The following is a 13,434-nucleotide window of genomic DNA, read 5'->3' on the forward strand; positions in this document are numbered from 1 at the left end:
CACTGAAACCCTGGTGTAAGCTCAAGGCGCAGAATAAATGTGAGCCGATCCCTACTGCGATATTTGGGAGGTAAAATGAACAAATCAACAGCAACTGAATAATAAGTGTTGTTTATTTTTTACGCTGTTCCTTGTGCGGTATAAGTGATTAGGCGACTTTATTCTTCAGGTCGGTCCGATTACAGTGATACCAGATTTATATCAGGTTTTCATGTTTGGCTGCTGTCACACACTAAAAGACGCCTTTTATACAAAAACAAAGTTTTTGCATCGTGATATTTTGAGATCTATAATTTTTCCATATTTCTGCTGACAGTCATGTGAAGGCTTGTATTTTGCGGGATGAATAGATGTTTTTATTGGTATTATTTTTGGTCACATGACATTTTTTGATCGCTTTCTATTCTGATTTTTGGGAGGCAGAATGATCAAAAACCAGCAAATCAGGATTTTTTTTTTTTGGGGTGGGGTTTGTCATTTTGCTTGTGTTCTCGCGAGACTTCGGCACTATCTTCAGTGGAGCATGGTGACCCGCTCCACTGCGCAGGCGCCAGATTCCCAGTCCCGCAGTGTGAATATACATCATAACACACTGCAGGACGGGATCTGAGGCCTCCGCTACACGAAGGTGCCGGCGACTTCATGACAGAGAGGAGGCGGCGCCCGGAGGACACAGGGGGATGATTGATGTCTCGGAGGCGGTTGAGACCGGGGGAGAAGACATACCTCTAGGACACAATAGAGGTATGGCGCAAAATTTATAAAAGTGATTATTTCAGCATTCCTAGGGATGCTAAACATAAGAGCCACCTTCACAAAATGCAGCCTTAGTGCTTCTGAAGGTGGCTCTTTTACTTAAAACGCTCTGGGGGGTGACAGGTTCCCTTTAAGGCGATTCTCGATGCCAGGACCTAATGCCAATCCTCTCTTAGACAATCTACATCTCTCTTGGAACCTAATGTGAATCCTCTCTTGGACTAAAGTCTATATCTCTGTGAAGGGGTGTGGGATCCTGCTAGGTTCCCAGAGAGATGTAGGCTGTCTAAGAGAGGATTGGCATTAGGTCCTGGCAAGGAGAAACGCCTTAACGTGGCTGCCAGGTACACATGAATTTATGCCCTCAATTTTTCATATTTCTAGTGCAGTAATGCAATTAAATTTTCATATTTTATGTTTGCATGCTATGGCGCTACAGAGTGCTGCCTTATCTGTTTCATTGTATATGAGTTGGCGACTCTAGGTAAGTAAGCGCCTGTCCAGACCTGATTTATGTTTGGATGTGACGGTCAGTTTTTTTATGTTACCAGTTCAGATCTAGCGTTCTGTATCGGAATTCCTGCGCTTGGGGGTGTGTGGGGGTCTCGAGCGCTGCATGACTGTCAACCGTAATCAAACTTTGGCACAGCATAGCAAGTGCCGACGTTTATTCACTGTCGGCGGTTGGGAACTGGTTAAAACTACAAATCTTCTTACAGAAAGGGGGAGGGGAAAAAACGGAAAGCGCAAACACAAAAATTCCCATGGTCAGGAACAGGTTAAATCAACCATAGGTTAATTTGCTCCACTGGGAGAGTTTCCTAAATTTTCCTCTACTCTTTGCAAACCTCGATGATATAAACTGAATCATAAAATCCAAGCGCCCCAAAGAGCAATCGCTCCCTGGGTGACATCTCGCCCTTGGTGATCTCACGCTTCATCTATAAAGCTCAACAAGAAAAGTAATCTTGTCCACCTTGTTTATCAGCGTCATTCCCAGCCTCCGGTCTCATGCGTGTCTCACCACTTTTGTACCTCGCTGCATACTTATAGTGACATCGGGCCAGATCTCACAAAACATTATTATTACTGCTCATAATTGGCCTCTCCGGCTACCTGATGTCCCACTGATGTTATGACACAACGAGCACCCCAGGAGATTCCCAATACCTGCTTCGGAGACCAAGAAGGAATCCATTTTGTTAATGTTAAGCCCAAATTTATTGATTTCTAAGTCCTTTTTTAACTTCCTGAAGTGGATCTGTCACTAGGTTTCAGAATACGAGCTGCATAGATTTTTAAATCTATCTCCCATACCTGATGAGGCTGGTGTACTCACCGTGAAAATTCGTGTCAGAATGGCTGCAGAATAATTTTTTTTCAGCTTGTAACAAAATGAGGAATTGGAGACTAGTGTTAGCTGGCTTCCTAATTCTCATTTTAATTTCAGAATCATACAGCCATTCTGACTTGGATTTTCAGCGCAAGTACACCAGCCTCATCCCATCTAAGAAATGTAATGTTTCTCTTCTGAAATCTAGTGACGGTTCTTATTTATATGAATGAGTATAAAAAAAAGCTATAAATATTAAATGGGCATTCCCATCTCTAAGATTCCATTCTAAATATGTATTAGGTATAACTATTATTAGCAAATACCTCCAAATAGAAATGTAGTATAGTTCTTCTAATTCTCTATGTCGCTTTCCCACGTGTGCAGGGCATTGCAGTAGCTTAGGTATCCATGGTAGCAACCAATAACAACTAACTGTCATTAATTATGAGTGGTCGTAACCATGGATGCCTAAGCTACTGCAATGCCCTGCACATGGGTTGACATAGCGAATCAGAAGAACTATACTACATTTCTAAATGGAGGTATTTGCTTATATTTTTAGTATTACACCCACTACATATTGGAGATGGGAACATCCCTTTAAGTCATGCGTAAAAATTAATCTCTACACCGCTGGATTCATCGGCAGTCAGTTGAACTGGGTGTCCCATTGTAGGCAGTTGTGAACAGGAGAGGCCTAGAGAGTTTTCCAAACACAATATGAAGTCTTCTCCCCCACCATTAAAGGTCTCTTAAAGGGTTTATCCGGCTGCACTCCTGTATTGGAGGTGAGCGTTATGTAGACGTTATGACACCAACCGAGCCGTGTGCATGTGTCTCGATGAGTGTATGGGGGCATAACATCAACGCTCACCTGAGTCAGTGGAGCCAGATAGCCCCTTTTCTACGTTTCGCCCCTATATTTGTCCACGTGTCTTGTCTCCTGTCTCACTGCTGGTTGAGTCTCAGCCTGCAGCGATGGTCTCTCCTCTATCATCTCCATTTCTCCGGCTTGTAATCTGTCAGTTACAGGGATTAGAAAGCAGATGTCATGTGCCACTTTCAAGTCCAACAGCTGAGACCGTTTCGCCCTCCGAAAATACCCTAGGGATCTGTAACCCATTCAGCACCAGATTGTGCAGCAGCTTGGAGTACGATAATGTGTTAAAGGCTCGTGCCCACCACCGTGGTACGGGCGCATATTGTATGTGGAGGCGCATGAGTCGTCTACTGTACCTCCATATGCCTCTAATATTACAGATCGCTCAGTCAGACGTGGCACGTAGGGAGATATTGTCTCCTAGCAAATGGCACATGCTCAGTGGATAGGTGATAATTTGTTTTAAAATGGAATATCCCTCAAAAAGAGTTATCCCCACTTTACAAGTTATGACCTATCATAGGAGAGTCCTATCTATGAAAATATACAATTAAATTAAAAAAAAGCAAAGGTATTTTACTTACTGATCAGAAGGGTTCTGATTGTGAGGACCTTGCAAAAGAACAGGGGAAGCAGCATTTTTTTCCCCTCCACAGCAACACTGCCATCTATCTGCAGTGTAGGGAAGTGCAACACAGCCCTGTGTATGTGAACGGAGCAGCTCCCTGTACAGCAGTGCCACTTTGACAGTAAAAATGACGATGGAGAATTGACCCATAACTGAGTGTATTTACACCATTGTATAATAATTGGGAATATCCCTTTAAAAAAAAAAAAAAAAAAAAAGTAATATCTGCAGATTATTTTACCTTTTTTTCCCTATGGTTGGATTTATTTTTTTTTTAATTTTTGCAAGGTTGTTTCCACCAAGCTCTCCCATCGGGAAACAATGTACAGTCTGAGTTATGACAACGCTGCAGTTTATTACTTGGAACCAGAAGTGACTCCAGGTCACCAATAAGCTGCAGTCTTAGACGGAAGATAGATTTTCCAATGACTGTCCAATAATACTGAAAATCTGATGGTTCAGAACCTGTCCAGTCCCTTTTAGGCTGCATTCATTTATATCTTCAGTTATATAGCTGAAGTCTTAAACAGGTAAAGTTTTACTTTTAGTCTACTTCCACATATGTAGCAAATATTTTATATGTACCTGCCTGAAATTGGCTGGGCAAGGAGTTTGGCAACCTGGAACGCCCCCAAGGCAAATGTTAGGATTTGTTTCAGCTTTGTGGTATTGTGCTTTGGGGTAGTGTGGTGCCACCTGCAGGTCATTTTTCCTTACTGCAGGTTTATGAAAATTAATGTTTAAAGTGTATTTTATGATCACATCGTGGATGTGTGGCTTGTTTGGCTATTTTCTTGCATAAGGGGGCAAGTTTACCTTTCAAATGGTGTATCATTTGTGTGTGTGGGTGCAGTATGAACGGAGATACAAAGTAATCACCGAAAAAGAGTGTTTTGAAATAATATAGGATAGTTTTATAAAATATCTAAAAATATATATGGTATTTATTGAGTATACAAGGCTAATGAAATACATTTAAAGGGCTTGTTCGGGCTTGGGGTACAAGTCTGTAGACATTCTCAAAAAATAGAATAGTGCATCCAAATTGAATTTATCACAAATATTTTAAATATAATACATCAATTACAAAAAATGCACAATATATTACTGGCAAGTTTGCCCAATGACAGAATTTGATGAAGGGAAAAACAGGTGCAGCAAAAGTGCAGGACCACTAAGCAAGAGTAAGAGGAAAATATATATATAAATATTTTTCTATGTCCATCCAAGTCAAACTAAAGTGACAGTGCGATAATAAATCCAATACATGTGCAATAAAGTGACAGTGCAAAATTGGATTAAAAAACAACCAATGCGGTCATGTCAGCGGAAATGTAGTAAAAACCTCCAGTGAGTATTTTTTATAAATATAGGCAATAGCTGAACATTAGACCACAATCAATAATTACAAGTAAATCCTCTTACCCATGACTCTAAAGGGTGCCACACGCTCCGCCCCGACGCGCGTTTCACGTGGGCTTCTCCCGGGGGCCTACTGCTACCTGGTAAAATACTTAGATAAAAAAGAACCTAGATATGTTTGGTGTCTCTGAACTTGTAATGACCTGGAGAATCATAATGGCAGGTCAGTTTTAGCATTTAGTGAACGTAGCAAAAAAAACAAACAAAAAACAAGTGTGGGATTGCACTTTTTTTGCAATTTCATCACACTTGGAATTTTTTTCTCGTTTTCTGTTACACGACATGGTAAAACCAATGGTATAGTTCAAAAGTACAACTCGTCCCGCAAAAAATAAGCCCCCCACATGGCCATATTGACGGAAAAATAAAAAAGTTATGGCTCTGGAAAGAGTCATAGAAGCGCTGGCATAGCGCGAAACGGCCGTCATTCTGACCTGCTCGTACGAACTTCTTTCCTCACTCTCCCGGCCATGGACTCCTTTTAATGAAGACTCAATAAAGCTAAGGATTTTTCAGATCGGTGAGTGCTTTTCTTTTTTCCAGTTAAACTTTTATATATAATTTTTTTTTTTTTTTTTTTAAGTTGGAGCCAGATTGATGAAGAGTACTGTTTGACACTCATTAAGTCCATGCCTCAGAGACTGCAAGCTGTTATAAAAGCCAGAGGTGGTGCAGCAAAATACTAGTGCTATTTTGGAGTGTTTGTTTTGTTTGTTTTTCATGATTCCATATTTTTTTCCTCAGAATTGAGTGATTCCATAATATTTCCCCTATGCTTGGTTAAAAAAGTAACCATTACTGACTACCACATTTTTTGTTCTTGATTTCTTTTACTGTTTCTTAAAGCCAGAAAGTTGCCATTTGAAATGACTTTAGTTGTGTGCCATGTCTGTGATCTGCTTTTTTTCTATAAAATTAAACAACTGAATAAACATCCTCCGAGGCCAGTGATTACATAATTTTTGCCAGGGGTTGTAGCAAAGGAGTATATAGGAGGTGTCTTTTAGTGGAAATTTTCCAAAATCCTCCACAGATACTGCTTTAAAAACTTTTCCAATTCATTTATTTGGCTGATCCACTTAACTGCTCATATGAGGAGTTTTTAATACTTTTTGTTCCTGAAGAGGTTTTGAAAATCTGTGGGGAAAAAAAGAAAGTGCATATCACTTTTTAGAAGCGGCTCCTGCAAGTAACCAAACCAGGCACCATCCAATCAAGAGGCAGGGAAAAAACTTTTCCAAAACTCTTCCAAACTCCTCCAGAATGCTCTTCAGAAAAAGAAAAACGTCTCCAAAATCTTTCCCCAGAAATGCAGTTTCCTGTAGCCTCTTTTGAACTCCTGTAAAAAAAAACACATCGTAAAATTAAATAGGTTGTCCACCACTTTTACATTGATAACCTAATCCTTGGGAAATGTCATCAATGTCTGACTGGCTGGGTTCTGACGCCCAGCACCCCCGCCGATCAGTGGTTATCAGTGACTTCGGCGGGAGCCGCCAGCCTGAGGCACTCACTTGCCGAAGTGCTCTGCAAGTGAGTACTTGCGGCTGATGACACCGATAACAGCCTCAGTGATTAGCTCACTAAAATCGCTGCTCGCACCTTGAGAAAAAGGAGATGGTGAATTTTAAGCTTCGTCTCATGGTGAATTGAGGTGAACACACTGAACTCAGTGCTGCACCATGAGACTTTTTCTCACGGTGCGAGTGGTAATCTCACTGAGGTCACCGCAGTTCATTGGTCCTTCTGGGAACACGGCCTCAGTGACCTGTGGTAACCTCTATGGGTCATATCCATGGCCACTTATCAGCCTGGGAATACCAGCCCCCAGCTATCTGCTTTACATTGACTGGGTATCAAAAATGAGGGGGACCCCGGTCATGGTTAGACCTTATGTTTAAAACAGGTTTAGCTAGATTTAGAGTCATATCACGAATATACTCCCGACTCATTATTCCTCCTCAGAACTCTAAACCCTCTTTCATTTATTCTTGGGAATCCGAACTTAATATTAAATTTTCAGACGATCAGATCTCCAAAATATTGAAGTATGCCCGAGATTTTTCCCGCTGTATCCTATTACAAGAAAACTCATACAAGATATTAACCAGATGGCACATGACCCCGGTAAAACTCCCATCATTTAGGCTTATCGGATTCTGATTCATGCTGGAGGTGCCATGACCACCAAGGTAACCATGCACACATTTTTTGGGAATGTTCACTGATTAGAAATTTCTGGGAGGAAATAAACCTTATCCTTAAAAGGTTAAAACTAATTAAAACTAACTTGATGGCCTTCGAGGCCATCCTCTCATGCCCGACAAACAACTGTAGACCATCTAAACATGGTCTTCTCCCTTTATCGCTAAGTGCTGCAAAACACTTAATAACCATTCACTGGAAGAGCGAGACCCCCCCCAATGTTAGGAGAATGGTTTACCAAAATAGAACCCATTTATAGATTGGAGGAACTTTCAAGTTGGGAAATGCATGCCCACGACCGTTTTCTGACTACCTGGCTCCCTTGGACAACATTAAGACTTGATATATGCCCTAGCAATGCTCCTTATATATCCTCGCCCTCTCGCGAATTACCTGCTACCGTATTGTCTACTTTAGAAAGGTGCTCACATGTGTATTTGAAATGTTCTTTACATTTTTGTTACTTCCCCTACCTCTCCTCTTCCCCACACTTTACCCTTCTGACTTCCCGCCCTGACCTACCATTTCCCTCCCTCTTCACCCCTTTTATCCTTCCCTAATGTTACTAGTTTATGTTTTCTTATTGCTCTCACTGAAACAGCTATGATTTAGCTTTGCAGCTATAAATTGTTTGTAATGTTTTCAGTGCCTGTTATAAATACAGAATTTACAAAAAAAAAATGAGGGGGACCCCCACGCTGTTTTATTTTATTATTTATTTAAATAATTAAAAATACAGCTTGGGAATTTCTCTATTCTTGATAACTAGCCTTGCTACAGCTGACAGCTGAGGGTTGCAGCCCACAGCTGTCAGTTTTGACTGGCTGGTTATCAAAAATGCAAAGGAACCCCATGTCATTTTTGTATTTTCTTTATAGCGCAGGCGGTGTCAGTATGTGTTGCATTGATGACACACGGATGTTATCCGTGTGTCATCAGTGTGCACATGTACGGGACATTTTTCAATCAGTGCTGCTGTTAAAAACCGGACATGTCAGCTTGTTTTGCCTACGGACACACATCCACCGTCACCACATGCAGTGAGAAACACTGACGTGTGAAAGATCCCTTAGGCTGTGTGCAGACTAAGGTTTTTTGAGGCGGTCATAAACGACAAGATTTTTCTAGTGTTAACCTCTTTCGGAAATGCTCCTTCTTTGAGGAGTTTTTGAAGGAGTTTTTTGTTTCAGGAAACTTTTTCAAAAAGTCTTCTATGCGTTTTGGAAAGTTTTCTTTTCCTGAATCTTTCAGTGCAGCCTTTTGATTGGACAGTGTCTAGTTTTGGAGTGGATTCCATCAGAAGCTTGTTGACAAAAATGACACACACTTTCTTGTCTTCCACCAGGTGTTTTTTTTTCCAAGTGGAAAGCGGGGAAAAAAAAACAAAAACGCTCAAAGCACTGAACATATGAACAACAATAGCAATGAATAGGAAGAGTCTTTCGATTGCTTTAAGCACTTTTTTAATGATTTTTTTCACCTTTTATTTTTAGAGAACCTTTTGAAAATTAAAAGTAGTGATGTTTATTGGTTTCTTTGGGCAACTGCATCGTTACGAAATATTCCAAATTGGCTTGTACCATCCACATTCGCAGTGCCACTAAGCCCAGTGATTGGCTGCAGCGGACACGGATGCTGTAGTCGTGACTTCGCTGCCGCGGCCCATCACGCATGACTGGTGTAGGGGGAAAGGGAAAACCTCTTCAATTGGAAGACCTGGGTGCTAGTAGAACACATGGGCACGCTGGTTTGCCCAGAACAGCTGACCGCTCTGTCCTGTTGCCATTTTTCAGTGGGAGGCCACAGGCCGTATACAGCCCTCCACATTTCTTCAGGTTGGCGACATTGTTTACACAGCACCTTTATCTAATGAGAGGCCCTTTGACTGCACTCGTAAAAATGTCTTAAAGATGGAAATTGCTACAAGTACTTACAGGCCTGAGCAGGCCGCGCCTGGAATGCAGGAATACTGTGGATACTGCTTCCTTTATTACTGTCTTCACTTAGCACAGGAATTTCTGAGTGAAGTTCTACATATTTCTGCCGGTTGTTGTTTTTATCACAACTTCGTTCATGATTGCAGAGAAAATTACTTTTTATACTATGATTGACGCTTCATTTTTGTTGTGTTTTTGGTTTTGGTAGATTATCACCAAACCTCCCAGTGAAGAGAACATGCCAAGTAATTTTTCTGTTCCTATTCAGAAATTGTGCCCCAATTGAAGCCCTAGTGTTCCCACACAGTTCACCCCATTTATGCCCCCATGCAGTATGATGCTTTTAGGGTACGTTCCCACGTTTAGGATTTGATGCGGTTTTGATGCTGCAGAATGTTCACACCTATTATGCAAATTTGCCGCCTCGCATTTACGTTTTTTACATGTACGGATTTTCCTCATTAATGCGAGTCTACGAGGAAAATCCACACAAGCAAAAATTGACATGCTGCAGATCTGAACAACGCGCCACATGTCAATCTCCACAGGTTATCCGCAGGTGCACACAGACGCACAGTGGACATGGGATTTCTAGAAATCCCATCCACTATGCTGTAACATCTGGCTGCTGCGTTTTTGAAGCTGCATAAATATGCAGCGTCAAACCGACAGCAAATCCTGAACGTGGGAACGTACCCATACACAGCACACATGATGCCCACACGTCGTATGATGTCATCACAGTCCGCCCTTCACCCAAATAGGATGACCATCCACCCCACAATATATACCTTCTGCGGTACAATGACTCCCACAAGTGATGATGCACCCCCTCCCGCCAGTACACCACACTCAATACCTCCATCTTGCCTCTCGTAGTCATCAGGTGCCACCGCAGTGCTCCCCACAGTGATTCTTCCAGTTCCCCCCACACAATGATGCCCCACACTGCCCCCTCACACAGTATGATGGCCTTGCAGTGCTCCCTTCCCCTGAATATAGTGTCCCTCCACTGGCAAATAATAAAAAAATAGGCTAGTCCCATTCCCATGAAGAAGAGAATCGATTTCTGCTTTGTGATGTGGCCTACAGGAGCAGCAGGCAGGACCGGACTGGCAAGCAAATGCCAGAAGGGCCTTTCTGGTCATGGGCCACCTTTTCTGCTGTGTTGTTAACAGAATCGGTGTTCTCAAGATACTCATAGAGTTAAGTTGTGATGAAGGTATCATTACAAACATTGGTACCAACAGTTATAACTACTCATATAGTCACAGGCAGTTAGTTGTTAGTGGTCGTAACCATGGATACCTAAGTTACTGCAATGCCCTACACTTGGGTTAAGGAACATGCATATCTGAAGAACTATACTACGTTTCTAATTGGAAATACAGTATTTGCTAATATAATTATTATTACATCTACTACATTTTGGGCTAGGATATTGCAGATGGGAATACCCCTTTAAATTTGTAAACGCCTTTAAACCTGTGTCTGTCCAGTGGATTTGGAGCTATACAGTGGGGCAAATAAGTATTTGATACACTGCTGATTTTGCGAGTTTTTTCACCTACAAAGAATGTAGAGGTCTGTAATCCTTATCGTGGACACACTTCAACTATGAGAGACAGAATCTAAAAATGAAAAACAGAAAATCACATGGTATGATTTTTACATAATCAATTTGCATTTTATTGCATGAAATAAGTATTTGATAACCTACTAACCAGCAAGAATTCTGTCTCTCACAGACCTGTTAGTATTCTTTAAGAAGCCCTCCTACTCTGCACTCATTACCTGTACTAATTGCACCTGTTTGAATTTGTTACACCTGTCCACACAATCAATCGCACTCCAACCTCTCCACCATGGCCAAGACCAAAGAGCTGTCTAAGGACACCAGGGGCATAATTGTAGACCTGCATAAGGCTGGGAAGGGCTAAAGGACAATAGGCAATCAGCTTGGTGAGAAGGCAACAACTTTTGGCACTGTTATTAGAAAATGGAAGAAACACAAGATGACTCAATCTTCCTTGATCTGGAGCTCCATGCAAGGTCTATCCTCGTTGGGCAAAGATGATCTTGAGAAAGGTCAGCCCAGAACTACACGGGAGGATCTGATCAATGGCCTGAAGAGAGCTGGGACCACAGTCTCAAACATTAATGTTAGTAAGGCTACTTTCACACTAGCGTCGGTACGGGGCCGTCGCGCTGCGTCGGCCCGACGTACCGACGCATACTGTGAAAAAAATGCCCGACGTGGGCAGCGGAAGCAGTCTTAGGATGCTTCCGCTGCCCCATTGCATGGTCCGGGGAGGAGGGGCGGAGTTTCAGTCGAAAATGGCGGTCTCGACGCACAAAAAAAGTTACATGTAACTTTTTTTGTGCCGGTGGTCCGCCAAAACACGGCACAACCGTCGCACGATGGTTGCGACGTGTGGCACTGCGTCGCAATGCGTTGCTAATAAAAGTCTATGGAAAAAAAACGCATCCTGCGGGCAACTTTGCAGGATGCGTTTTTTATCCACAACGACGCATTGCGACGTGCAGTGCACGATGCTAGTGTGAAAGTAGCCTAACACAGAACACTGTCATGGATTAAAAATCCTGCAGGGCACACAAGGTTCCCCTGCTCACGCCAGCACATGTCCAGGTCTGTTTGAAGTTCGCCAATGACCCTCTAGAATGGAGGCATGGGAGAAGGTCATGTGGTCACATGAGACCAAAATTAAATTTATCAACTCCAATTGCCATGTTTGGGGGAATAAGGATTAGTACAACCTCAAAAACACCGTCCCAACCGTGAAGCATGGTGGCGGAAACATCCTACTTTGGGGGTGCTTTTCTGCAAAGGGGACAGGACGACTGAACCATCTTGAAGGGATGATGTTTTGTTTTTCTATTGTATCAAATATTTATTTCATGCAATAAGATGCTAATTAATTATGCAAAAATCACTAATAATTTTCTGGGTTTTATTTTTAGATTCTGTCCCTCTCCATTCTTTATAGGTCGGAAAACTTGCAAAATCGGCAATGCATCAAATACTTATTTTCCCCACTGTATATCTGATAGTTCAGCCCTCTGTCCATTATAAATTATATTATATTACCGATGCATTTACTCCATCTATAATCTATAGTACTGTACATAACTATAATCATACAATTCTTTATTCCAATGTTGTTTGATAATACTGAGTTTTTTGGTTTTGTTTTGCAGCTTCTTTTTTTGGTGAAAGTTATGTAGAACTAAAGAAAGCAGAATCGTTCTCTAAGTCATCACTTCAGTTACGTTTTCGAACCAGTAAATCGAATGGATTACTCTTCTTGGCAGCCGGGAAACATGATTATTGCTTGGTGGAGCTGCGCTCTGGACATGTACAGGTGACATATGTGCAGGAAATCACAGCAGCTTAGGCTGGGTTCACATTGCGTTAATGTGTGCACGCTAACGGACAGCGTTGCACGGCGAAAATGTCGCAATTAACGCCGTGCAACGGGTCCGTTAGTGTGCCCATTGACAGCAATGTAAATTTCTCATGCAGCGCATCACTAGCGCGTGCCTTTTTCGGCTCGCGCTAGTGATGTGCCGTTCTTCTGTGACGCGCCTCGGACGCTGCTTGCATCCTCCGCGGCGCGCCCGAGGTCCGTTCCCCGCTCTCGCAGATCGGGGATCTGCGAGAGTGGGGACGTTAACGCGACCCCTAACACGGCCCCTAAATAAACATTGCGTTAGCGCAATCCGCTAGCGCTAGCGCTAAACGGATTGCCCTAACGCAATGTGAACCTAGCCTTAGTTATGCCATCTCCTTGTTCTTCGTATCATAGAATCCTGTATCCACTCATCTTATTTTTTTTTAACCGTTATGTTAAAAATTTAAATAGAAATCGCTTGCTCTTTTTTTTTGATCCAATAAGTTTTATCTCCCCTTTTTTCCCGCCACTTAACCATAAGTAATGCAGTAGTGAGGTCCCTTCGTTCCTGGCTCCCTGCTTATTGAGCAGGCAGTTGATGAGAACTCAGTTGAAAAAGTTTAAAGGGTTGATTCATGGTGCCACGAATCACAAGTGGCGTGAATCGGAAACAGACATCATCATCACAAATCCCTATGTTTCACTCTGAAACCATGCAAGATTTTGAAAAAAAATATACTTTGAACAGGGAGCTGGGAACAAGGTGACTGAGATGACTAGTAATGGTGGCAGATCCTTATCGGTTTGTCTCTGCCTGCCCAGTTCTACTTGGCTTCAAGAGAATAGGAACTGATGTG

The 13,434-nt window shown here is 42.2% G+C and overlaps 1 protein-coding gene across 1 annotated transcript in view; it reads left to right on the plus strand.

Annotated features, from left to right (window-relative positions):
- The window catches only part of LOC143805628 (chondroitin sulfate proteoglycan 4-like), a 55,395-nt gene that overhangs the window by 5,743 nt on the left and 36,218 nt on the right, over positions 1-13,434 (plus strand). Inside the window, exon 2 of the mRNA XM_077285150.1 lies at positions 12,384-12,547. Coding sequence (XP_077141265.1) covers positions 12,384-12,547 — 164 coding nt within the window. The remainder of the gene's footprint in view (positions 1-12,383; positions 12,548-13,434) is intronic.

This window comes from Ranitomeya variabilis, chromosome 1, assembly GCF_051348905.1.
Source record: "Ranitomeya variabilis isolate aRanVar5 chromosome 1, aRanVar5.hap1, whole genome shotgun sequence".
Lineage (NCBI taxonomy): Eukaryota > Metazoa > Chordata > Amphibia > Anura > Dendrobatidae > Ranitomeya > Ranitomeya variabilis.